Source organism: Dasypus novemcinctus, chromosome 24 (genome assembly GCF_030445035.2).
Source record: "Dasypus novemcinctus isolate mDasNov1 chromosome 24, mDasNov1.1.hap2, whole genome shotgun sequence".
Lineage (NCBI taxonomy): Eukaryota > Metazoa > Chordata > Mammalia > Cingulata > Dasypodidae > Dasypus > Dasypus novemcinctus.
The window spans coordinates 35,933,051-35,960,658 of record NC_080696.1 but is presented as its reverse complement, the minus strand read 5'-3'; the positions used below and the strand labels follow the sequence as shown (position 1 = coordinate 35,960,658).

The following is a 27,608-nucleotide window of genomic DNA, read 5'->3' as shown; positions in this document are numbered from 1 at the left end:
CACGCAACATTCCGCGAGTGACACCTCCTTCGGAGCACACGAACAAACCTAGCACGCACCAAAGGAAACCGCTCTCTGATTGCACAAAGCCGGGTGTGTGGCTGTAACCTTGCGGCCGAGCCGGCTTGCTAACTGGCTCTGTACTTGGTTACAAGCTCCTCCTTCTAATCGGACCATTCCTCCAGTCCTACGACGTTCCGCTCCCTGGTGAGACGAGAGCGCCGATGATTGGCTGCTCATGTGTGAGTGACGGCGACCCCGGCTTATGGGTGCGGCCTCGCGGCGCGGTTGCCGGGGCTCTGTGGCGGCGCCACGGCCGCCCGGGGCTGTGAGTGCGCGCGCCGCTGCGTGGCCCTTGCCTCGCGCGATGGCCGCTCCGCCGCAGCTGCAGGCCCTGCTCCTCGCCATCAACACACTGCTGCGCAAGCGCCGCTACCACGCCGCGCTGGCCGTGCTCAAGGGCTTCCGCAACGGGGCCGTGTGAGTAGGGTCGCGGCGGCCGGGGCTGAGGGAAGGCCTGGTTGGAATCGGAGGCGTGGGTTCGAGGCCCCGCGCTGCTGCGTTGTGTCCTCGAGCAGTGTTTGTGTGTCTGCTCACTGGGTGCTGGGTTTTGAGTTCCGGGGGTCTTCGCAGCTCTGAGCCGTGACTCCTGCTCCGCTGAGTCTGGCGTGGTCCGTGCTTTGCAACCTGTCTTTCTTGCTTTGATCGTCTTCCGTGCCAGCCTCTCTCTCCCCCGACTCGGACCCAGTTCACTTCCCACTGTGAGTTTGCCTCGCAGTGTGCGGCCTTTGGCCTCATTGGTCCCGCCTCACTCTTGCCTATGGTTCTCCATTAAGCGGCCCGGTGGGTTGGCATCCTGCTCCTCACGCCTCTTCTTGTATGACTCCAGTATTAAGCTTCCATTTGGCGCAGGGGGTCCTGAGTCCTGAACCTCAGGAGTGACAATGGGTGCAAAAGAAACTGCAATTATTTGATCCCACCCTGGCCATCAGATCTGGAGGAGAGCTCAGCCATCTTTAAACTTCAGGTGTAAGAGCTACCGTTTATTGAAGAACCACTGTGCCAGACAGAGGGGACACAGCAGAGAACTAACCAAAGACCGGTGTCCTCCTGGAGTTGAGTCCTAGTGGCAGCATGGTGGACTCTGAAGCCGGACTGCCTCAGTTTGACTCTTGGTGCCACCAGCCTGTGTAATCCTAGACAAGTCATTTAGCCTCTCTGAGCCTCAATTTCTGTAAAATGAAAATAGTATTTGTATTAGTCAGGGTTCTCTAGGGAAACAGAATCAACAAGAGATATCTGTCAATAGTAGGCAATGTTATAAAAGTCTCTCACGCAGCCGTGGGGATGCACAAGTCCAGGTTCCGCAGGCAGGCTGCAACCAGGGGCTCCAATGAAAGTCCAATGAAAGTTCTTGATGAGTTCTGGGAGATGCTGGATGACCAAAGATGAGCTGGGAAATTCTCACTCAATGCTGGAATCATTTCCCCTTTTAAGGCATTCAATTACTTGGATAAAGCAGTGCTCATTGTTGACGGCAATCTCCCTGACTGATAAAATTGTAATCAGCTATCTGTGATTTACCACTGCAGTAAAGTCAATGGTGACTAAAGTCCATAAATGCCCTTGTATTTGTTAGCCCAGTGCTTGCTTGACCAAACAACTGGGCACAGTTAACTGGCTGAGTTGACACAATAGCCTAACCATCACAGTACTTATAGCTTACGTGTGAAATGCTTAGTTCAGCTCCTGGTTTACAATAGCACCATATAACTTTGGCTGTTATTATTAGTGTTTTTTTTTTAAGATTTATTTATTTTTTTTAATTTACTTCTCTCCCCTTCCCCGCCCTGCCCCAGATGTCTGCTCTCTGTGTCCATTCGCTGTGTGTTCTTGTATGACAGCTTCTAGCTTTATCAGCGTCACCGGGAATCTGTGTCTCCTTTTGTTGCGTCATCTTGTTGTGTCAGCTCTCCGTGTGTGCGGCGCCATTCTTGGGCAGGCTGCACTTTCTTTCACGCTAGGCAACTCTCCTTACGGGACACACTCCTTGCGCGTGGGGCTCCCCTACGCGGGGGACACCTCTGCGTGGCAGGGCACTCCTTGTGTGCATCAGCACTGTGCAAGGGCCAGCTCCACACAAGTCAAGGAGGCCCAGGGTTTGAACCGCGGACCTCCCACATGGTAGGCGGATGCCCTATCCATTGAGCCAAGTCCTCTTCCCTATTATTAGTGTTATAATCACATGGATGTCTGCCTCACATTTTTCCCTCATTTTTAAAAAAGTTATTGAAGCATATCACTCATATCTAAACATTCATAAACAATAAGTGTATACTAATAGTTGCCAACTTACAAAACAAACATAAATAACATTATACAGGACTCTCGTACCTCACCCTACCACCAATACCCTGCATTGTTGTTAAACGTTTTTAACTAATGATTAAAGAGCATTTTCAAAATATTACTACTAACCAAAGTATTTTCCCCCAACCCACCTTATTATCTTTATATCATTTATATATGAACATATATAAACAATAAGTGTACAGTAAAAGTTGTGACCTTACAAAACAAACATGCATAACATCATACAGGGGTCCCATACATCAACCTTCCACAAACACCTTGCATTGTCATGAGACATTTGTTACAAATTATGAAAGAATATTGTCGAAATCTTACTACTAATTATAGTCCTTATCTTACGTATGGTATATTTTTCCCCCATCCCACCCTATTATTAGTTCTTAAATATATTTTTATGACAAGTTGTAAACTTATAACACAATCATGCACACATGCAGAATTCCCAAACAACATCCCTCTATCAACATACCACACTGTGGTAGAACATTTGTTACAGATTACAAAATAATATCATCTGATTTGTTACTACATCCATAGGGTACATTTGGCACACATTTTCCGTACTGCCCCGTTATCAGCACAGTACATCCTTGGCATAAATGCAAGAATATTACATTATTACTGCTAACTATAGTCCATAGGTCACTCTAGCTGTTTTTTCCCCTTGCTTCTTCACATTCCCACCACCCTGCAATAGTGATGTAAATTTGCTCCAGCTAACAAAGGACACCCTTGCATCTGTACCATCAACCACAGTTCTCATCCACCTCTGGATTTCCTGTGCTATTCAGTCCCTAGATTATTCTCTAGCATCTGTCAATTGGCTTTTACATACCTAGACTACCATTTTCAGCCACATCCTTATTTATAAACTATCTTAAACTATCTGTTACTCACTATGTGTTACCATCTACTCTATACATTTCCATGTCTTTTGCCATCGTTTAGTTCTCTGAGACCTTGTTCAATTTTTCCCATTCTTCTCTTCATCTGTTCTTTTTTATGTTCGCTTTCAGAGGCCATTTCTTCAAGCTTACCAAGACTTTCTTCTGCCTCCACAAATCTGTTATTAAATGATTCCAATTTATTTTTAATTTCATTTATTGCACCTTTCATTCCCATAAGATCTATTTTTCTAGGTATGCTTTCAAATTCTTCTTTGTGTTCATCAATGTCTTCTTAATATCCTTAATCTCTTTCTCATTGAATTCTCATTGAATTTATTACGGAGATTTGTTTGAACATCTAGGATTAGTTGTCTCAACTCCTTTATGTCATCTAGAGGCTTATCTTGTTCCTTTAACTGGTCCATATCTTCCTGTGGATTGTAGTTTTTTGTTGGTGTCTTGACATCTGGCTTACTAGCGTATTTATTCTAGGTGCAGTTTTTCTCTTTAGTTTAGGACTTCCTGTCCTTTTTCCCTTGCTGGTTGTGCAGTAGGAACCAAGGATATAGTTGTTGCTATAAGCTGTGGAGGCTCAAGGTGCATCATTGCCCCAGGAACCAATGAAGCTTCTCCCAATTTTCTCCTTTGCCATGGGTAGGGACAGAGTCACAGCTATGTGGAATAATTCAAGTCATGCAGGCCTAGACTGTAGTTGCCCAGAGAAACTGATGAAGTTTCACACCCCTTTCTTCCCTGCCTGGGATGGGGATGGAGCTGCAGGTGTGGGCAGCAATCTATGCAGTATGGGTCTAAGATGACTGCAGTTGCCCTGGTAGACTTCCGATTACTCAGTCTGGCCAGCCAAACGTACCGGGGATTACCTGGATACGCTGATGCTGGACCCGCCAGCCTCCTCCCTGCCAGAGGTGGGGCTGAAGCCTAGGCTAGGGCTGCAGGCCAATTTGGGTGAAAGAAACCGGTCCCTACCATCACTGTAATTTTTGATCAGCTTGGCTTCCCCTCTTGCTAGGGGTGGAGTCAAAATGGCAGCCATCCCAGGCCCTGGGCCTCAGCAGACTTGCGGCTCCTACCCTCTGGTTTCTTGGACTTACCCTGGCCAGCTGACAGGGAGGTGCAGAGGGTCAACCACCACACCAGGGAGCCAAGAGTGCCTACAGCTGCAAGCAGGAGAATTGCATCCATCATCCATGTGGAATCTAAGCCCCCTCTTGATGTAGAGGGGGACTGGACATAGCCATCCCAGGTCCACAAGATAGAGGAATAGAGTATGGATTAGAATGGACTTACTGGTATTCTGCTGGGGAACTATTGTGATTAGTAAGGGAAGAAATTGTAGTAGTGATGTGGAGAGGGTGGCCACGGTGGCTGCTGATGGTCGGGAGAGGGAAGAAGAGATATGGGGTGGGGGCATTTTTAGGATTTGGAGTTGTCCTAGGTGGTGCTGCAGGGACGGATGCTGGGCGTTGTGTGTCCTGTCGTGGCCCACTGGGTGGACTGGGGGAGAGTGTGGACTACAATGTGGACCACTGTCCATGTGCTGCAGCGGTTCTCCAGAATGTATTCACCGGGTGCAGTGGATGTGCCACGATCATGGAAGAGTTTATTGATGTGGGCGGGGTCGCATGGGTGGGGTGGGGGATATATGGGGACCTCATATTTTTTTAACGTAACATTTAAAAGAAAAAAAAAAAGGCAGCCACCGGCCTCTTTCTGACTTGGTCAGGTTCAAACTTTAGCTCTTCTTAGAGTTATACTCTAGCCAGCCGAATTGACTAATCGGTAGCTGAAATCAGTGGCCAACCGTCTCTTCCTCCCCCGGGGCAGCTGCGCTGCCAAAGTAGGATGATCACCGGCCTCGGTGGCTTGGCCAGTAATTTCCTGGAAAGGCTGGCGCAGGTTCCCCCAGCTTCCCTCTTGCCGGAGGTGGGGCTGGGGCTTATGCTAGAGCTGCAGTCTGACCTAAATGGAAAGAACAGGCCCCTACCAGCACTGTGATTTTCAGTCTGCCCACTTCCCCTCCTGCCAGGTGCTGAATTAAGATAGTGGCTACCATCCTCTTTCTGACTTGGACAGGTTCAAACTTTAGCTGTTCTTAGGATTATTTTTTTTTTTTTTTTTTTTTTTAGATTTTTTATTTATTTTTTTCCACTTCCTCTCGCCCCCAGTTGTCTGCCCTCTGTGTCCATTCGCTGTGTGTTCTTCTATGTGTTCTTCTATCCTTATCAACAGCACCAGGAATCCGTGTTTCTTTTTGTTGCGTCATCTTGTGTCAGCTCTCTGTGTGTGCAGCGCCATTCCTGGGCAGGCTGCACTTTCTTTCGTTCTGGGTGGCTCTCCTTACAGGGCGCACTCCTTGCACGTGGGGCTCCCCTACGCGGAGTGGCCCGGCACTCCTTGCGCGCATCAGCACTGCGCATGGGCCAGCTCCACACAGGTCAAGGAGGCCCGGGGGTTTGAACCGAGGACCTCCCATGTGGTAGGCAGATGCCCTAACCACTGGGCCAAGTCTGCTTCCCAGGGTTATATTTTAGGCTGCCAAATTTACTCATCAGTAGCTGAAGTTGGTGCCCAACCATCCTTCCTGTCCCCGTCTCCTTCCCGCCCAGTATTGGCAGCCGGCACTGCCCCTCCTTCTCCCCTTCTCCGTCTTCCGCCTAGCCATTATCTAGACAGCCCACACTTTCCCCTTCCCTTCCCTTGCTCCTAACCTCTTAGCCAGCTTACTGTCCAGTAACCACCTACTGTCCAGTAACCGCCTACTGTCCAGTAACCGCCTACGCAAGCAACAGCACCCGCCGGCACCAATCAAGCCCCTTTACGTATCCCTAGACCCTATAAAACCATGTCCCCTTCAACAATAAAGTAGACTTGTGCCTAGACCTTGGCTCCGTGGTGTTCTTGCTTGCACCGCGCATCCCCCGTGCCTGAGCGGAGAGAGCGAGGGCCCAACGGCTTCATGCCGAACCCCCTCCTCTCCTTCGACCGCGAGGCAGCCCCCGTCCGGAGAGCCCGCCCGGCCAACCGCCGACCCTCCCGGAGGCCCGCCGCTGCCCGCACTTCCTCCCCCATTTTGGGTTAGTGGAGCCTCCAAATCCAGCCACGGAACAGCTTCCGAGGCAGCCTGTGCCTCCGGTGGAGGGTGGGCACAGGCCTCCATGGCGTGGAGCACTCTACTTAGGAATCTTCTCGGCAGATGGGCAGTCTCCTTCCATTCTTTCAAGGATGTTGCAGGATGCTCTTCTGGTCTCCTGGAGCCCCCAAACAGGTGCTTCAGGTACTCTGGGTGGTCTCTAACTACCCTGTAGCAGGAGCTGACTCTAGGAGCTCCTTACTCTGCCACCGTCTTGCTGGTTGTTCTCTGCCTTACATTTTTCGGGCCTCTGTTCAAGTGAGGCTGTCCCTGAACCCCTCACCTCCTTCTGTGCTTTATTTTTCTACATAGTACTTGTCACCATCTGACACACACAATAGTTTCCTTGTGTTTATTGTCTATCTCTCTAGAAAGTGAGCTCGTTGAAGACAGTATTCTTAGCACTGAGTACATAGTAGGCACTCAGTATATATTTATTGAGTCAGTAAACAAGTGGGCAAGGTATTTCCATTGGCATTGCCAAGGAAAGGTACTGTCATTGTCTCCATTCTCCAGATGAGAAAACTGAGACTCAGAGAGGTAAACTCACTGCCTGTGGTCACATTACTTGGTCAGGAGCCAAGATTCAAAACAGGGATGACTGAAGCAGGCTTTTGGCTTCCATGGGCACCCAGGGTTGGACAGAAGCCATAGCCTGTTGGACCTTACCAGGTGTCACCACCCATACCTTGGTATGATCAGGGTGGAGCAGGCCCTGGGATGACATCAGTGGACCAGTTGCCAAGATGTTATCCAAGCAAAGCAGGAGCAAACAGGCGCCAAACAGGCCCTAGTACCAGCAGGCAATACTCAATGCTGACTTTGTATACCTGCTCCCATCTCCCTCTTCCTGTGATCCCAGGAGACTTTCCCAGTCAGGGCCAGCACTTGTTGGAGTCAGGACCCTGGACTCAGAATTTAAAAGCTGGATGACCCTGGGCAAATCCCTTCATCTCTCCTGGCCTCAGTTTCCTCCTTTGTAAAATGGAAGCAATAAATGTCCCCACGATGTATTTGTATTGTACATTTGTTATTGTTCATGAGAGAACACTCCCGTATTTGTACTGTTAACCACAGTCCATCTTCTACCACGTTTCACTGTTATACAGTCCTGTGCTTTGTGCAGTCTATCTGAAATATACACTCGATGGCTCTCACTTTCATCACAGAGTTGTACAGTCATTGCTTCAGTAAATTTTTTAACGTTTTCCTTAGTCCAAAAGAAAAAAATTCCCATACTCCCCTCTTCTTGACCCTTATCATTGATATAGTACCTTCTTTGACACTGATGCAAGGATATTACAATATTGCTGTTAACTACAGTCCATAAGTTACATTAATTGTATTTTCCCATGCATCACCATATTCTTACACCTTGTTAGTGACATACTTTTGTCCTAGTTCATTCTTGTATTTGTACTCTTAACCACAATTCTCATCCACCTCTGGGTTCGCTGTTATTCAGTCCCTAGATTACTCTCTAGCTTTCTTGTTTTTTTTTTTTAAGATTTTTATTTTTATTTATTTCTATCCCCTCCCCCCCCCCCCCATTTGTCTGTTCTCTGTGTCCATTCACTGTGTGTTCTTCTGTCTGCTTGTATTCTTGTCAGCAGCATGGGCAATCTGTCTCTTTTTGTTGCGTCATCTTGCCACGTCAGCTCTGTGTGTGTGTGGCGCCACTCCTGGGCAGGCTGCGCTTTTTTGCTGCTCAGCGGCTCTCCTTATGGGGCGCACTCCTTGCGTGTGGGGCTCCCCTGCACGGGGGACACCCCTGCGTGGCACAGCACTCCTTGCACGCATCAGCACTGCACATGGGCCAGCTTACCACACAGGTCAGGAGGCCCTGGGTTTGAACCCTGGTCCTCCCATGTGGTAGGTAGACACTCTATCTATTGAACCAAATCCTTTTTCCTCTAGTTTTCTTTTTTTCTTATTTCTCTCCCCTTCACCGCCACCCCCACCCAGTTGTCTGCTCTCTGTGTCCATTCACTGTGCGTTCTTCTGTGTCCACTTGTACTCGTCAGCAGCACCCAGACTCTGTGTCTCTTTTTGTTGTGTCATCTTGCTGCTGTACTTTTTTCGCGCTGGGCAGCTCTCCATACAGGGCACACTCCTTGCGCGTGGGGCTCCCCTTCACAGGGGACACCCCTGCGTGGCATGGCACTCCTTGCGCGCATCAGTGCTGCGTGTGGGCCATCTCATCACACGGGTCAGAAGGCCCTGGGTTTGAACCCAGGCTCTCCCATGTGGTAGGCAGATGCTCTATCCGTTGGGCCAAGTCCGCTTCCTGCTTTTTTTCAATTAATATTTACATCCCTAGACTACCCCTTTTAGCCACAATCCCATTTATGAACCAGCTGTGTTAGTTACACTCACTATAATGTGTTACCATCAACTCTATCCATTTCCACATGTTTACAGTCAAGTTAATTAAAATTTTTACATACATTGAGCATCACCCCTCATCCTATCTCCTAGTAACCTATACTCTAGGTTTTTACTCTCTGTGTTTCTTCTTCGTATGTAGTTCATATTCATGAGACCACACAATATTTGTCTTTTTGTGTCTGGCTTATTTCACTTGGCATAATGTCTTCAAGTTTCATCCATGTTACCACGTGTATCCCAATTTCACTTCTTCTTATAGTAGCATAGTATTCCATTGTATGTGTATACAACATTTTGTGGTTCTAACATTTACTTTTAAAGTTGGGGAAACTGAGGCTTAGAGAAGTTAAATAACAAACCCAACATCTCACTATCAGGAAGTGTGAGAGCCAGGATCTGAACTCAGATCTGACTCAAAAGCCAGCATTATTTCCTCTGCCAAAGTGGTGTTAGGATTAGTAGTTGGGAGAGGGGATGTGGGTTCAGAGAGAGAGCTCAGAAAAAAACTGTGACATGGTCGTAACTGTTTTCTTCTGTTTCCACAGCTATGGAGCCAAAATCCGGGCCCCTCATGCGCTGGTCATGACCTTTCTCTTTCGGAGTGGCAGGTACCCATCCCTTTGGTCAACCCCAAAAATGGGAGAGAAGTGATCAATGCTTAGTGCCAGGGTGGTTGCAGTGGCTTCCTTTCTGGGTCTAGCTTGTTCCCCCCCCCCCCCCCATACTGCCTAAATATTAGGTTGGTGCAGAAGGAATTGTGGTTTCAGAGTGAATTTTAAATCATTATAACTAGGCTCAAACACACCATTATAAATCAAAATAGGAACCATTACAATCAACATTTTTTACCTATGAGAAATAAGGTTGTTTATTCCTGTAGTGTAAAAATCCATGCTTGGGGATTCAGCAAACTTTTGGAAAGCATTTCCTGCATCCTGCTGGTTGTGGAAGCATTTTCCCTGCAAAAAGTTGTCAAGATGCTTGAAGAAGTGGTAGTCAGTTGGCGAAAGTTCAGGTGAATATGGCGGATGAGGCAAAACTTCCTAGCTCAATTCGTTCAACTTTTGAAGCGTTGGTTGTGCAATGTGCAGTCAGGCATTGTTGTGGAGAAGAATTGGACCCTTTCTGTTTACCAACGCTGGCTGCAGGCATTGCCATTTTTGGTGCATCTCATCGATTTGCTGAGCATACTTCTCAGATGTAATAGTTTCGCCGGGATTCAGAAAGCTGCAGTGGACCACTGAACAGTGACCAGGACCTTTTTTGGTGCATGTTTCCTTTGGGAAGTTCTTTGGAGCTTCTTCTTGGTACAACCACTGATCTGGTTGTAGCTGGTTGTTATATAAAATCCACTTTTCATCAACATCATCATAATCTGATGGAAAAATGGTTCGTTGTTGCGTAGAATAAGAGAAGATGCCACTTCAAAACGACAATTTTTCTGATTTTCAGTCAGCTCATGAGGTACCCAGTTATCGCGCTTTTTCACCTTTCCAGTTTGCTTCAAATGCCAAATGACCACAGAATTGTAAAAATTGAGCTCTTTGGCAACTTCTCATGTAGTTTAAGAGGATCAGCTTCAATAATTGCTCTCAACTGGTCCTTGTCAACTTCCGATGGCCGGCCACTATACTTCTCATCTTCAAGGCTCTCAGCTCCTTTGCAAAATTTCTTGAACCACCACTGCACTGTATGTTTGTTAGCAGTTCCTGGGCCAGGTGCGTTGTTGATGTCTCTGCTGCTTTACGACCCATTTTGAACTCAAATATGAAAAGCGCTCGGATATGCTTTTTGTCTAACATCATTTCCATAGTCTAAAATAAATATAAAATAAACAGCAAGTAATAAGTCATTACCAAAAAAACATAAAGCAAGAAATGCACATTAAAATGTTGTAAAACATAGCCACATTTATTTAAGAATGTATGCCAGTATCAAACGGCAAACTTCAGCAATGCAAAAATGCAATTATTTTTGCACCATCCTAATATTACTCCTATCTCATTTCCCCTGCTCTAAAACTTCCCTGGCTCCCATTGCCCTGCAAAGACACTCAGCTTCTAGGCTGGGCCTTCAAGACACTCTGCAGCCTGGTCTTGGCCATATTCCGCACTACTCCCCAACGCCTTCTCTAAGGTGCCCTTGGCACAAAGGACTCACTGCTGTTCCATGCATATGCCACTTGTGGTTGCACCTCTACACATCCGCTCATGCTACGCCCTCTGCAGGAATGTCCTTTTCCTCTTTTGTCCCACTTTGATCTCCTCCTGGCATACTTCCTCCAGGAAACTGTCTCTGACCTCTCCTCCCTCCCTCAAACTTCTTGATCTTTCCTCCAAATGCCCATAACTCTTCCCTCATGACCCTTCTCAGCAACCACCTTGTGGTCTAGTTTTTATGCATGCCTTACCTGGAGCTTATAGGAATCACACACAAGCAGTTTACTGGCAAAATCCAGCCTGTAAGATCTTATCTTTTTGCATTTTTGTTTATTTAGGTTTTTGTCCTCTAAATGATTTTTTTTTTTTTTTAATTTTCTCAAACATATAATCTCCTTTCCCCCTCTTCCCATCCCCTGGTAACCTCTAGTCTACTTTTTTTTTTTTTTAAAGGAGGTACTGGGAATTGAATCCAGAACTTCATACATGGGAGTCAGGCACTCACCACTGAGCTATACCTGTTCCCCTCTAATCTACTTTCTGTCTCTACAAACTTACTTTTTCTAGACATCTAAGTGACATCATGTAATATTTTCCTTTTGTGTTTTGCTTATTTCACTCAGCATAATGTTTTCAAGGCTCTTCCATGTTGCAGCAAGCCTCAGAACTTCATGCTTTCTTATGGCTAAACAATATTCCATTGTATGTAGGTACTGCATTTTGTTTATCCAAACACTTGGGTTATTTCCCATTTTAGCTATTGTGAATAATGCTATTATAAACGTTGGTGTACAAGTATCTGTTTGAGACCCTATATTTATTTTCTTTGGGTTTATGCCTAGAAGTGGAATTGCTAGGCCAAATGCTAATTCTATGTTTAACTTTTTGAGGAACCATCATATTGCTTTCCTCAGTGGCTATACCATTTTACATTCCCACCAACAATGCACTAGGGTTCCAATTTCCCTGCATCCTCTCCATTTTTAAATAACCATCCTTGTAGTGAGTGTGAAGTGGTATCTCATTGTAGTTTTAATTTGCATTTCCCTAATGGCTAATAATGTTGAGCAACTTTTCATATGCTTATTACCCATTTGTATATCTTTCTTGAAAACTGTCTACTCATGTCCTTTGCTCATTTTTTAATTGGGCTATTGTCTCCTTGTTATTGCATTGTAAAGGTTCTTAATATATTCTAGATATTACACCCTTATCCAGTGTATGGTTGCAACTATTTTCTCCCATTCCGTAGCTTGTCTTTCACTTTCTTGATAATGTACTTCAATGGACAAAAGTTTAATTTTCATGTGTTTGAATTTATCAATGGTTTCTTTTGCCCCTCTTGCTTTTGGTATCATATCTAAGAGCTTATTGCTGAAACCCAGTCATGAAGATGGCCCCTATGTTATCTTTGGAGAGTTTTATAGTTTACTCCTGTTTTTAGGTCCTTGATCCATTTATTTTTCAAAAATCAAACTCATTCAAAACATGCTGAGTGAAATGGGCAAGGCAACAAGGACAGATACTGTATGGTTTACCTTATAAGAATTATCTAGAAATGGTAAATTTCTAGTGACAGAAAGTATATTAAAGGTTATGAAGAGATAGAAGGAGGGGGAATGGGGAATTTTTGCTTGGGGGTTTAGAGAGTTTGTAGATTTTGGAAATTTTTAATTAAAAAAAAAATGAACCCATTTATTCATTCAACACATTTACTGAGCATCTACTATGTGTCATTCACTATTCTCGGTCCTGGGGATTCAGCAGTGAACAAAACAGACTGATTTCCTGCTCTCATAGAGCTTACACTCTAGCAGAGAGCAGCAGAAAATAAACATAATAAATAAGGAAAGTATATGATAGGTGAAAAGGTGATACGGGGTTGTGGGAAAGAAAAATTAGAGCAGAGAAAGGGGATCGGAAGTTCTGGGACCCAGTGATAAAGTGACATTCAAGGAAAGACTTGCAGGAGATAAAAGAGCTGGCCAGAGGATAGCAGGGGAAAGGGAGAGCTAGGCTGAGGGGCTAAGGTGGGATCATGCCTGGTGAGTCTGAGGAAGCTGGAGAGGAGGGACTGAGGGGGAGAGGAGGGCCACAGGGAAACGTGGCCAGTCCTGTCCAGCAGAAGGCCGTGGTGAGGAGTTTGGCTTTTCTTATAAACAGAAAGGGAAATCACTCTAAGATTTTGCGCTGGGGAGTGCCATTTTGATGGTCTGGAGGTGAAGAGTTTGCTGCCAGTTTAAGAACAGATGGGGGGGGGGGTTGGGAGCCACAAGGGCCGGAGGAGATGTAAATTAGGTGAGCAGTGGTGGTGGCTTGGCTCTGGGTAGTGACATTGGAGGTAGGAAGGGTGGGTAGCTTCTAGAAACATTTTAAAGACAGAATTAGTGCCAATCCTTAAAAACTGCAATTTCACTTGGAAATCAGGCTTCCTGCTTTACAACCAGCAACACTGGGCCCAAGTTCCCACGGGGCAAGGACCAGTTGACTCCTGGCTGTCCCGTCTCACCTGACAGATTTCCACAGGTCCCATGGGGCCCACTTTGCCCACTTAAGGGCCTTATCTGCCCTGAGGGCATCTCCATTTGCCTTGCCAGAGTTGATCTCCCTGAGTACACTCTGGCCCCATGCTGGCATTCTCCTTCATGACCCCCACCCCGTGGGATTTTCAAAAGATAAATCTCTCGGGATAAAGACGAAACCCAGTGTGGCATGTAGGCCCCTGTGGGTCTGGTCCCACCACCTCTCCTGGCATCCTTCACCCACACAGTCTCTGCTCTGGCCATCACAGCCTCTTTCTTTTCCTTTGCTCCCCATGTTCTGTCCCTGTCCCTCCTCAGGACCTCTGCACGTGCTGCTTCCTCTGCCTGGGATCCACTGCCCTCCCCTCTTGACTTCAGTGATGCCTCCCCATCCTTCACATCCCAAGACCACCTCTCATTAAGGTCAAATTTTGGCGTTTACTTTGTGATTATGTCATATTTCCCTCTCCCACTAAATCGTAAGCCCCATGAGGGCAGCAAAGCCGGTTTGCTTGTTCTCAAAATTGTATCCCTAGACCCAGCACTTACTCATTTTTCACATGTTCACTCAAAAAAAATATTTGCATGCCTGCCGTGTGCCAGACCCTGACCCGGGCCCTGAGGATGAACAAACCAGATCTAGACACTGCTCCCTGGGAGCTTCCTTCAGGGCAGGCAAAGGCTGGGGTGGATCAAAGGAAGCAGGTAAATGTCAGGTGGTGATAAGAGCCAAGAGGAAAAGAAAGGCAGGTAAGGGGATGGGATGAGATGAGCATTCTCACACGTGGGTGATCAGGGAAGGCCCCCGAGGAGGGGCAATGAGTCAAGGGCTGAATCCAGTGAGCAAAGGCCTGTGAACGTCTTGCTGGGTTCACTTTTGCATGCCCAGTGGGTGGGTGCTTGGAACCCCTGGCATGTGCTCATGGGGCCTCCCTGTGTTTGTGCAGCCTCCGGGAGAAGCTGTGGGCCATCCTGCAGGCCACGTACACACATTCCAGGAACCTGGCCTGCTTCGTGTTCACCTACAAGGGGCTGTGCGCCCTGCAGTCCCGCACACGGGGCAAGACCTCCCAGGCGCACTCCTTCCTGGCTGCCTTCATTGGGGGCTGGCTGGTGTTTGGAGACAACAGTAACATCAACATCCAGGTAAAGGACCTCCCAGGGCCCGGGGCTGGGTGGTGTGGTTAGGTATAGAGTGGGGACGGGGGTGGCAGTTGAAGAGGATGAGCACCCAGCTCCCGTCCATCTCCCAGGGTCTGGGATTCACAGTCCCTGTGTGACCTTGGGAAGGTCACTTCTGTCTTCTTTTTCCCCATCTGTCAATATAAGCAGCTTGATTGAATTCCATGTTTCCCCAAATCAATGTGGTTGCTATTTTCTGGGGCAAAACAAATGTTTTTAACCACTCTGCACTGGTATGAGAAAACCAAGGACTCTGGAGAAAGGCTTTCATGAGACAAAATTTACTACTCTCAAACAATTATCTTGTTCTGTGACCTGTCCTTTCCCCTTTTTCTGGGTTAAAATTCTCTCTTTTTTTTTTTTTCGAATGAAATGATGAAACCAAATGTTAGGCAAATGCTAGGGTTTTTTTGGTTTTGTTTTTCTGGTTTGTGTGTTTTTTTTTAAGTCCTTCTTTGGCAAAATGAAACTTGGCAACCACTTTATTTGCCTCCCTCAAACTTCAGTATTCTTAATTATAAAAATAAGACAGGGTCACAATTTCTAAAATTAGTGTTTTTTTTTTTAAGATTTATTTATTTCTCCCCCCCCCCCCCCCCCCCCCCCCCCCCCCCGTTGCCTGCTCACTGTGTTCTTCTGTGACCGCTTCTATCCTTATCAGTCACACCAGGAATCTGTGTTTCTTTTTGTTGCGTCATCTTGTTGTGCAGCAGCTCTTCGTGTGTGCAGCACCATTCCTGGCAGGCTGCACTTTCTTTCGCACTGGCGGCTCTCCTTATGGGGCGCACTCTTTGCGCATGGGCTCCCCTACGCAGGGGACCACCCCTGCGTGGCACGGCACTCCTTGTGCGCATCAGCACTGCACATGGGCCAGCTCCACAAGGGTCAAGGAGGCCCAGGGTTTGAACCACGGACCTCCCATGTGGTAGGTGGACGCCCTAACCACTGGGCCAAGTCCCAAGTCTGCTTCCCAAATTACAGATTAAACATCCCTATATTTCTGGCACATTTCTGGGTGCTTGAGATACATTGTGAATAAAATCGAAAAATGAATTTAAAATAAAGTCCCCTTCCACCTCTAAAACCCACGTCTAGAGAGAATCTCTGTTCTCTGCATCTTGTGGAGCTTTCCAGAAATTGTTTGTACTTGTATTTGTATATATATCAGGGGTTTTCCACCAATGAGATGAGGCTACACTTTTTTCATGTCTCCACGTACTTTTAGAGACCTTTCCCGATCAGTCTCTCAAACGTTTTAACATCTGTGGGCATTCCTTGTGCCAATGGGACCAGCCTTGATTTAACAAATGTGCTCTGGCTGAACAAGCAGGTCGTTTAGTCTTTTGCTGTTACAGACTGCAGTGTGCATCTTTGACCAGACATCTTCATGCACTTGTGTCAGTCTGTAAGATAAATTCTTAGGAATGGAGTTGTGGAGTGTAAAGGTAAATGCATCTTGCATTTTGAGAAAATTTTCCTACTTTTCTTTTTCATTAGAAATTTCACTGATTCTTGAAATTCCAAAGTCTGAAAATTCCCACCCACACCCATCTCTCCCACCCTCCCTGGCCCCTGATGACCCACTAATCTGCCTCTGTTTCTAAAATGATACTTCAAAATGTTATGTAAGGGAATCGGACTTGGCTCAGTGGTTAGGGTGTCCGCCTACCACATGGGAGGCCCGCGGTTCAAACTCCGGGCCGCCTTGACCCACGTGGAGCTGGCCCATGAGTAGTGCTGATGCGCACAGGGAGTGCCCTGCCATGCAAGGGTGTCCCCCGCTTAGGGGAGCCCCACGCGCAAGGAGTGCACCCCGTGAGGAGAGCCGCCCAGCGTGAAAGAAAGTGCAGCCTGCCCAGGAATGGCGCCACCCACACTTCCCGTGCGGCTGACAACAGAAGCGGACAAAGAAACAAGACGCAGCAAATAGACACAGAGAACAGACAACTGGGGAGGGAGGAATTAAATAAATAAATAAAGTTTTAAAAAAAATGTTATGTAAGGGGAGCCAATGTGGCTCAGTGGTTAAGTGCTGGCTTCCCACATATAAGGTCCCGGGTTCAATCCCCAGTCCCGGTACCTTAGGAAAAAAAAAAAAGTTTATTAGGGAGGGGAAGTGGCTCAGGCAAAATGTTATATAAGTTGAATCACACAGTATGTTATCTTTGAGATTGGCTTTTTTCGCTCAGCATAGCTTTGAGATCCATCCTAATCCAGGCATGTATCAATAGTTCATTTCTTTTCGTTGCCGAGTTGTATTCCATGTATAGATGTCAGCATTTTTTAGCCTTTCACCTTTTGAAGTACATCTGGGCTGATTCCAGTTTTTGGCTGTTACAGAGAAAGTTGCTGTGAACATTCATATACAGGTTTCCATTCTCTGGAATCAATGCTCAAGAGTGCAATTGCTGCAACCTATGGTAATTGCATGTTCAGTTTTATGAGAACCTGCTAAACTGTTTTCCAGACTGACTGCACTGTTTTACATTCCCACCAGCAATATATGAGTGGTCCAGTTTTTCTACATCTTGGCTAGCATTTGGTTTATCACATTTTTAATTTTAGCCATTCTGATAGGTGTGTAGCAATTATCTCCTTATAGTTTTAATGTGCATTGCCCTAATGGCTAATGATGCTGAACATCTTTTCATGTGTATCCTGTAGGGGAAATGTTTATTAATGTCTTTTGCTCATTTTTTTCTCTTACCCTTCCCCTACCCTGCCCTGCTGTTTTTGCTATCTGTCATTTGCTGTGTGCTTTTCTGTATTTCTTTTTTTTCTTCTCATCTTTCTCTTCTAGACTTCACTGGGATTTGATCCTGGGGACCTCTGATGTGGAGAGAGGTGCCCTGTCAATTGTGCCACCTCAGTTCCTAGTCTCTGCTGCTGCATGACTCACTTGCGCAGGCACTGGCTCACCACACGGGCACTTGTGCAGGCACTTGGTTCAACATGCAGGCATTGGCTCACCACGTGGGCACTCATGAGGGCACTTGGCTCGCCACACAGGCACTCACACGGGCACTCGGCCCGCCATGTGGGCACTCACATGGGCACTCAACTCACCATGCAGACACTTGGCTCGCCACGCGGGCACTCACATGGGCACTTGGCTCACTATGTGGGCACGCACACAGGCACTCAACTCACCATGCAGGCACTTGGCTCGCCACGCGGGCACTCACATGGGCACTTGGCTCACCACGCGGCCCGCCACACGGCGCTGGTTTACCGTGCAGGCACGTTTTCTCCTCTTCTTTTTTTACCAGGAGGCCCCAGAGATGGAACCTGGGTCCTCCCTTATGGTAGGTGGAGGCTTATCACTTGAGCCACATCTGCTTCCCCATCTTTTGCTCATTTTTGATTGAATTGCTTTTTTTTTTACTGTTGAGTTTTGAGAGTTCTTTATATATTCTAGGTATCAGTCCTTTGTAAGATGGGTGATTTGCAACTCTTTTCCCCCAGTGTGTAGCTTGTCTTTTTATCCTGTTTACACGGGCTTTCACAGAGCAAACATTTTCAATTTTGATGAGGTCCAATTTATCTATTTTTCTTCTATGGATCATGCTTTTAGTGTCACTACTTTTTGGTTTTGAACTGTGTAATGCATTAATTAAAAAAAAATGTTTAGTGAAAAGGAAAAATAAAAGACATAAATAATAATACTAAAATGCTGATACTTCAAATCATCTTGCACACCAGCTTTGAAAAAACACTGACCAATGCACAGTGGGTGCCCCTGGGCATGGAGTGGGGGCCGGTTTCCCAGTAGCTATGCCTGCCAGTAATCCTGCTCATTCCCTCCCTGCAGATCAACATGTACCTGCTCTCACGTGTGCTGTTTGCCCTGTGCCGTCTGGGTGTGGAGAAGGGCTACATCCCCGAACCCAGGTGGGACCCATTCCCGGTGTTCTCCGCGGTGGTGTGGGGGCTGGTGCTGTGGCTCTTTGAGTATCACCGGCCCACGCTGCAGCCCTCGCTGCAGTCTTCCATGACCTACCTGTATGAGGACAGCAATGTGTGGCAGGACATCTCAGACTTTCTCATCTACAACAAGAGCCGCCCGTCCAAGTGATGTGGCCCCGAGCGGCACTGTGGGCTCCCACACCTAAGTCAACTCTAGGCGGTGTCCTGCTGTGGCTCGAGGTTTGGCTGTATCAGCAAAACCCCCAGAGGATCCTGCCTTCTCAAGACTCTGGGCCTCAGTCTCACCTTTGTTACCCCAGGGTTCCATTTGCCAAAGTAAAAGCACTGATTTTTCACATCCCATCCAGGTACTATTGAATGGTGGAACAAGTGCCCTAATCAGGCCGAGTTTAGTTTTGTGGGCTTGGTGTTGGCTGTGCCTCTCACTTCTATGTGACAGGGGCAAGTCACAGCCCTCTCTGGGCCTCTGAGGTCATCGAGCTCAGAGGAGGGGCCCGGAGGGGCCATTCTGCTAGGTATGGTCTGTCTTCTTATGTAACAGAGGCTTTTTGCTAGCAGGCAGTGGATTGCAAATCCTTTTTTTTTAAAAAAACCATTAAGTTCCTTATCTCAGGTGTTGTTCTATTGGAACAACAGTAGGGTCACTCTGTCCAATAGAAACAATGTGAGCCATCTATGCAATTAAAGTTTTTCTAGCAGCCACATTTTAAAAAGCAAAAAAAGCAGGTTCAGTGTTCTCTAGGGAAACAGAATCAACAAGAGATATCTGTCAATAGCATGCGATTTTATAAGTCTCTCACATGACCTTGGTGGTGCACAAGTCCAGCTTCCTCAGGCAGGCTGCAACCAGGGGCGCCAAAAAAAGTCCAGTGAAGGTTCTTGATGAGTTCTGGGAGACGATGGCTGTCCAAAGACGAGCTAGGAAATTCTCTCAATGTTGGAGTCACTTGCCCCTTTAAGGCCTTCTACTGATTGGGTTAAGCATCACTCATTGCTGATGGCGATCTCCCTGATTGATGTAATTGTAACCAGCTGTCTATGATTTACCACTGCCGTAAAGTCAATGGTGACTAAAGTCCATAAATGCCCTTGTATTACAGTTAGCCCAGTGCTTGCTTGACCAAACACCTGGGCACAATTACCTGGCCAAGTTGACACAATAGCCTAATTTCACCTAACACAGGTGAGATTAATTTTAATATTTTAACCCAGTGTTTCCAAAACCTTACTAGTTCAACATGTAACTAATATAAAAGTTAATGAGGTTTTTACATTTAATTGGTATTCAGTCTTTAAAATTGGGTGTATATTTTAAACTTACAATTAGGACTGACTACATTTCAAGTGCTCAGTAACCACACATGGCTAGTGGCTAACCATATTGGACAGTGCAGATAAGAGCTAGAGGGCCTGGGTTCAAGTCCCCACTCCATCTCAATATAACCTTGGGCAAGGTTCTTAAAGTCTCAGAGCTTCTGTTTCCTATAATATGAGGATAATCATAATAATATCCACTTCCACATTGGACTTGAGCAACTGCACCTGCTGCTTTCTCTACTAATTCCTCCTATTTAATGAGCTCCTACTCCCTATTGGGGACTTTGCACATATTATTTCTAATCCATACAACAATTTTGCAGGTATGTATTTTGATCTCCATTTTATAGATGTGGAAACTGAGGATCAGAGAGGAGGTCACACAGCTAGTATGATAGCCAAATCAGGGCTTGAATTCAAATCTATTTGATTTCAAAGCCCATTACTTTCTTTCAGTGCCTTGCTTTAAATTTAGAAGCCTAAGCCATGCTATGCAAATATTAGCTAGTTATAGGATCCAGGTGGGACAGGGTTTGTGTGTGTGTGTGTGTGTGTGTGTGTGTACAAACCAGGTGATTATAGTGGCCTGGCAAGTGGTATAAATGAAAATAGCAGTGCAGTAGGAAATGGTGAGAATGTGGTGACTGGATCTGATTTTTTAAAAACTCCATTCTGGACAAATCAAATAGGTCTCCAGAAAGATATGGCCTTTGGGTCACCAATTTGAGACCTTTGGACTAGTAGAAATACTTCTACAATGTGCTTAACCCAAAAGTCTTTCTTTATATTTTAGAAGTTACTAGTAGAAATATGCAGTGTACATGAGTCACTGGGGATCTTATTAAAATGCAGATTCTGATTCAGTGAGTCTGGGGTGGGGCCTGAGATTCTGAATTTCTAACAAGCTTCTGGGTGATGTTGATACTGCTGGTCCATGGACCACACTTTGATAGCAAGATAGTAGAGAATGATTAGGGGTCAGATACAGTTTTTATCCCACCTGACAAATGAGGAAACTGAGTCACAGAGCTGTTCGATAATCAAATCATGTCTGACTCTAAAACCTGTTCTCAGCCACTGCAGTATACTGCAAGCTTGGAGCAGGTGATTTTGCAGGTCCTGTAACTCTGTAAAAGCTGAACAAGATTTCGAGGTTAAAGGGAGGGGGAGGTTGGCCCTCTCCAAGTCGGGTTTTAGAGCAGATGCTGTGGCACACCAGCCAGTTTTTCCACTGCCACTCCTGTACCTCTGCCTGAGGGTGCTTGCTTGCCACCGGTACCTTGCAGCAAGCCCGATGTACTGGGAGTCAGCAGATCCTGCGAGCCAGCCCTCAACCAACGACCGACAGGAGTGGTGTTAGATACTCCACCCCTGCACCCCCACCTCCTGGGTGAGGTAACTCAGGGGTGAGTGTTCTGCTCTGACTCCCAGCATGCCCCAGCAGAATTGAGCTCTGGCTGCCCACAATAATAGCTTGCTTGATGACACACCCTTCCCCGCATCACATCCTCACCCTACTACCAGCGTTTCTTGGGGCTGCTTCTCATACAAACCACTTGCACTCAAATCCTTGTCTCAGGGTTTGCTATAGGCAGAACCCAAAATAAAATTGGTCTCTGGAACAGCAGGGTGGGAGGCAGTATAACATGGTAGTGAGGCGCCTCAAGCCCTGTCCCCACTCTGTCCTTAGGCAAGTGATTAACCATTCTGTGCCTCTGTTTCCTCATTGGTAAAATAGGAGTTCTAGTAGTACATACCTCATAGGATGGTCTTGAGGATTAAACCACATGATGCCTGTAAAGCGATGACACACAGTGAGCACTCAATAAATGCTGGCGTTATTGAAAATAAAGGATCCAAATGTAGAAAGAAGCATGGTCAGGAGAACTGAATAGAGCCTCAGTTCAGCCTGTCCTACTCTCAGACCAAAGGTAAAGCCTGGGCTGCCTGCCCTTCTGACGTCCCCCTGCTGCTGCTGGGGGTTGGCTGACTCTGCCACCGACTGTCTCTGCTCTCTAAGAATAGGTTTCCCTCACAGATGGCATCTCTCTGAATCCTGCTGGAGCATCTGGTGGCTCCAACTGCACACTCCAGGGAGGAAGGCGGTGTGGTCCTTGCTGAAGAGCAGAGCTTCCAGCAGAGGTGGGGGAGGAGGTCCCCCAGCTCCTTCCTAGCTGAGTTTCCATCCCTGATCCCTGTAAAATGGGGCTTGCCAAAGGGCCCTTGGCACAGAGTAGGTACATCATGAATGCTTGTTCCTGAAGCAGGACAGTGGTTAAAGGTGTATCATTAAGTACCTGCTAAGTTATCTGACACGCAAGACTTTAAAAATAATTATTTTTTTAGATCAATAATATAAATAGCACAAAACTCAAATAGTACAAAACGTATGCAACAGGGAAAATCAGATTCCCTCCTACACCCAAAGGCCAGCCCCAGTCCCCTTCCTTTGCCAGGGCTGCCCACTTACCACCTTTTCCTGTGCAGCCTTCCTGAGATAATCTATGCACAGCCACCTATCTTTGTCTTACAAGAAACTTTTACAGTGCAATGTCATCTCGACTCTCTGCATGCCCTGCTTGTCCTCTGCATGCTTGGTTTCTCTTTGATCAATAATCTGATCTTGACTTTTAAGTCAGTCCTTTCTTTGAGCAGGTGTCCCCTACCGCGTGATTCGCGTGGGGCTGCACTTGATGTCCTGAGCCTTTGGGTAGAGGATGCCCAATGACCAGGGCTGCAGAACTCCAAGTGAAAGGGAAAAGACAAAAACGAAGTTAAACTGGGTCCTTCTGCTGCTCAGTTCCCAAATTAGAGATTGCTAAGCGAGCCTGTGCAAGAGCTGTGACTCATAGGCTAAAGGCGCCAAGAAACTGCCTCCTGGGATGCTCCCAGCACCCGTCTCACGCCCTAGGCTCCACTGTGTGTTTCTCTGGCTTTCTGAGTGCCTTTTAGGTTTATAAGATCCTGAACCAGAGCATTGCGCTGTCCTCCACCTCCTGGAATGAACCCCATGTCACTGCAGCCTGTGACTTCAGATGTCTTGCTCTGGTAGATTCATAAGGAGAGAGCATGACTGTTTTGTTCCAGATTCTTAGAGGGAGAGTTGGCTTACTCCAGCCTTGATGAGCATCTTGGGTGAGAAGGTTTTCATTGTCACCCAAGGGTCTCTTGCAGAATTCTCTCTTCTGACCTGAAGGCCTTTTGGGCCCAGGGGAGAGGCCAGCGGGAAAGCTGAGTTCTCTTCTCAGTACTGCTTTTAGAGAGGGCTTCCTAACAGAGGGCTCCCCCATTTTCTGAACCTCAAAGCTATTGTGGATGTCATGATATAATAACATAAGACAGAAAACAGGTAGAGTTGAAATGTAGGTTGAGGGGCCTCTGCCAGAAGCCGTGTTCTCCCGGCTCTTCCGAGCTTCTCCCACCAGCCTCTCCTCATGGGCTGAACATCACCTGAGGGAAGGAGCAGGACAAAGACCACATCAGCTTTTTGAAGACACCCCTTTCTGGAGGTATCTGTTTGTGGGGCTTCTTTTTTTACCATGGACTCCTTGGACATCTGGGAAAGCCTATATAGACCCTTCTCAGAATAATATTTTAAAAATATACAGGATTGCCAAAGAGATCACTTATATTGATATAGTTATCAATATATCTGATGATTTAGTTTATATGTGTTCTTTTTCAAGTCATTAAATGACAAGATCTAGCAGTGGGTCCAATAGCTACCATGATTTCAAAGGTGTGATGAGCATTAACAATATTTTAAGATATCAGTAGCAACTATGACATGGTATGGAAATAGCTATGATTTTTGTTGATGACAAAGTTCCAGGTGCTGCTAATATTCCTCTGATTTATTGCCTGCATTCAAAATGAAAGGAAATGACAGAGTGGGTGTAGCTCAGTGCTTGGGCTCCTGCTTCACATGTACGAGGTCCCAGGTTCAATCCCCGGTACCTCCTAAAAAAAAAAAAAAAAAGGAAGGAAATGCTCAATTTCTGTTAGATGTTAGTGAAAATAAAGATGTAATTTTCCTCCTGTTCAAGTTCATGGAACCCTGAATTATATCTTTGGTGGGAGTCCATGGATCCCAGATTCAGAGCTCCTTCTTGACAGTGACCTTCCCAGCCTGGCCACACAGCAGCTGTTATTATTTATCAAGCCCTGAGCTCTGGAATAATAGGAATAGCTAATATTGGCTGAATCCTTACTAAGATCCAGGTGATGTTGGCATCTGGGATTCAGCCATAAATGAAACCAGTTCCTGCCCTCCTGAGGCTTACCATCTTGAAAGGGAAGACTGACAAATCAATACACAAATAAAATAATTTCAGAGAGTGGTTGGTGCTATGAAGTAGATAAAACAGGGCAATGTGATAGAGTGGCTGGGAGCGCAGAACTGGAGGGTCTGTTTTCCAGGAAGGCATCTCTGAGGTGACATTTGAGCTGAGACCTGAATAAGAAGGAGAGAGAAATGCAGAGATGTGGGGGAAGGGGCTTCCAGGTTGAGGTCCTTGGAAGGGAACAGGCCGAAAGCATTCCAGGGCCAGGCAGGAGGCCGCCCGCCTAAGGCAGAGCAGGGGGAGCTGCGAGGTAAAGCCCATTGGGCAGGCCTCGTGGGAGTTTGGGTTTTCTTCTAAGCCTGATGGGCAGCCTTTGACAGGTTTAAGCCGGAGAGTTGATGTGGTGTGATTTACATTTGGGAAAGATTCTTCTGGCTGCATGTGGAGAACAGAGGGCAGGGGGCCAGACTGCCATGCGGGAAGCCACAGCGGTGATCCAGGTGAGAGGATGGTGGCCTGGAGTGCTAGGATGGGAGTCCGTAGATCTGGGGTGTAATTGGAGAGACCCAGTGGACCTAACTCAAGGCTCTGGAGGACAGACAAGGGAGAGGAGTGTGGTGAACGACCCCATGTTCCCCCTCCTAGACCTTGACCCCCCCCACCCCAAGGAACAGGCCCTGACCGTGCCCCCTCCTGCCTCCTCACCACCACCCCCAGCCTCCATGGCCCCCCTGGGACCAGCCACCACCCACTGGGCTCCTGGCATGCCAGGCTTCCCAGCTGGCCCTGATTGTTGCAGCTCCCGGGGGAGCCATGGGAACACAATCCCTGGGGCCCCTCCAGCCCCCTCTTCCCAGACAGGGCCAGGCCCTAACAATGCCCCCTCAGCCAGGCAGTGGCCTCCACACAATGCCCCCATTTCGGCTCATTGCCAGCTTCAGGAGGCCTGCTGCGTTTCCTGGCCTGCTTGGCATATATCTGACTCTGCCTTCCAGCAGGGATTTTTTGTTCTTAACAGCAACAACAACAACAACAACAACAAAACCTCTCTGGCTCCTCCTCTCTGAATATCTTAATAAATTATAAAAAGCCTCTCCCTCTGTTCCGAGCCCGCCCCACACCCAACCCCATTCCCCTCCCTGATCACATTTGCCATGTGCCTGTCAACCCGTGGACCAAATGCGGGTCAGCAGGTGTCAGCAAGAAAACAGAAGAAGAAAGAAAAGCTGATCACCCCACGCTGGCCAGCCTCGAATGTGCTGGTGAAGCTGAAGATCAGGAGAATAATCCGAGGGCTTATGACATGGCAGGCACTGTGCCCAGCACGTTTTGTACACCATATTTCATCACCTCTAAGATGCCATCTAAGATGAGAAACAGCATTATTTTGCATCCCAAAGAAAGAAAAGAACTGCCAGTTAAAAATGGACATCCATTGATTGTATGATACATTTCAACTTTGAAATGTTAGAATATGAAAAGAAAAAAAAAACTTCTTAGGATCGATGGACTAAAGGACACATTTCATTGCCTTCCATACATAGTTCTTCTTGTTTCTGTGTCTACGTGTGCCTCATAGGATTTGGGTGGCAGTTCAGTAATTGCTTCCTGAAAACTCTCCTATTCTGGATAGGAGAACTGGTTTTTTTTTCTCCTTTAGAAAAATCAAGTTGAGATGTAGACAAGCTGCTTGAGTGATTCATCCTTCATTCTTAATAACAGCTGACATTTACTGAGTGCTCTCTTTATGTGCCAGGCATGTTTTAAAGACTACAATAACTTGTTTAATTGTCACAACCACCCGATCAAGTAAACAGCTATTAATATTATCATCCCCATTTTTTTTTAAAGTAAAGGTGGAGGCAGAAGATTCCCTACAAAGAGCAAGACACGTCATTTTATTTTTATTTTTTAAGGAGGCACCAGGGATTGAACCTGGGACTTTGTACATAGGAAGCAGGTACCTAAACCACTGAACTACATCCACCCCCTGTATCACCCCCATTTTACAGGCCAGAAAACAGGTACAGAGAGGTTGAGTAACATGCAGTAAGAAATTGGCAAAGCTGTAAAACCTGGGGTTCCACCACTGCTCTGGCCTAGCTAGCCATGAGGGACCCTCACTTACTAACCGCAGCCTTAGAAGAGGTGCAGCCACTGTGCCTTCTTGAAAAAGTATAATTCCTCCTCAAGGTGTGAGTGAGGCAGAGACAGGAAGTGGCCCTGGGGGAGCCTTGGAGAGAAGAGAGGCCCCGGGGCATGTGCTGTGGGAGTAAAGCCCTGGAGATTCACTTCTAGACCTGAAAACCTATCCAAATATACTGCCCCTTCGACCCTCTGGCCCATACCCCACAAACCTATTGGCAGAATGGGGACCAAGGACCTGGCCAAGGTGACACAGCCAGGCAGCTGTTGGCTGGCACTAAGCGCCATGATCCTGGTTCACAGGGAATGCCCACTTTTCCCACTCTTCTATGCCCATGTCTTCCCTTAAGTTACCTGGCAAAGCAGAAGGGCTGAGCTGAGTGCCAGTTGATTCCTTGGCAGTAATAATATGACTAATAATACTTAACATTTCTTGGGTGCTTACTCTGTGTCAGGCACTAGTCATCAGGGGTGGTTAACTCAGGTCCCCGAAAGGGCCTGGCAAGTAAAGTAACTGTAGAGGCAAGCCAAGGAGGGCTATGGTGGCCTGGAAAGTCAAGGTGCCAGCTAAAAACAGGGGGCAGCAACTGCTCAGCACTGTGATGGCCTGGCCAGAAGGTCCAAATATTACTGTTTTAAAAGAAACCCTGATTATTTGAAAAGCATTTCCCAATTTTAAAATATTAAAACAGATTCATAATTAAGGAAAAAATACCTTAGAGACCGAATAAATCACACCCGTGGGCCATTGTGCACCCTTTGCTGTGTCTCCTTTTCTCGTTTTACCCCTCCACCCATCTCGTTAAGGAGGTGTCATGCCTTGATGTATAGATGAGGCCAGCAAAGGCGCTTTGAGGGAGTGTGAGTCACTTACCCACAGGTGCATAGCCAGGAAGCCACAGCGCTGGGGTCTGCCCAACTCCAAAGGCTGCTTCTCAGCTGGGTAAGAGGCCTGTGTTCAGACACAGCCAGAACTGGCATGGTGACAGAACAGCTCCAGGGACAGTAAACTGTCAGGCAGAGCAATCAGTGTAGCAACGAGGGCTCATTGGAGAGGAATGAGGAGTTACGGACACAGACCTCCCTACTTCCCTCTGCCAGGACTCAACCCTGGATGTCTTTGTACCCCATAAAATGAAGTCACCACGGAATCATTTCTCCTGATTATGCACTCCTTATAATGATGGGATATTTATGTTTGGAGATTTTTTTTAATGCAAAAAATTCATGTATGGGGGTGTTGCTGTGTATAGGGAATAAAGGGCTTTAACTTA

The 27,608-nt window shown here is 46.8% G+C and overlaps 1 protein-coding gene across 1 annotated transcript; it reads left to right on the top strand.

The window, feature by feature from the left end:
* Positions 1-183: 183 nt before the first annotated feature.
* On the top strand, positions 184-27,608 carry PXMP4 (peroxisomal membrane protein 4). Its single transcript, XM_004462512.3, has 4 exons — positions 184-480; positions 9,345-9,407; positions 14,428-14,626; positions 18,474-27,608. Exons 1-4 carry the CDS (start codon positions 266-268, stop codon positions 18,735-18,737), a joined length of 741 nt encoding a protein of 246 aa, XP_004462569.2. The 5' UTR covers positions 184-265; the 3' UTR covers positions 18,738-27,608.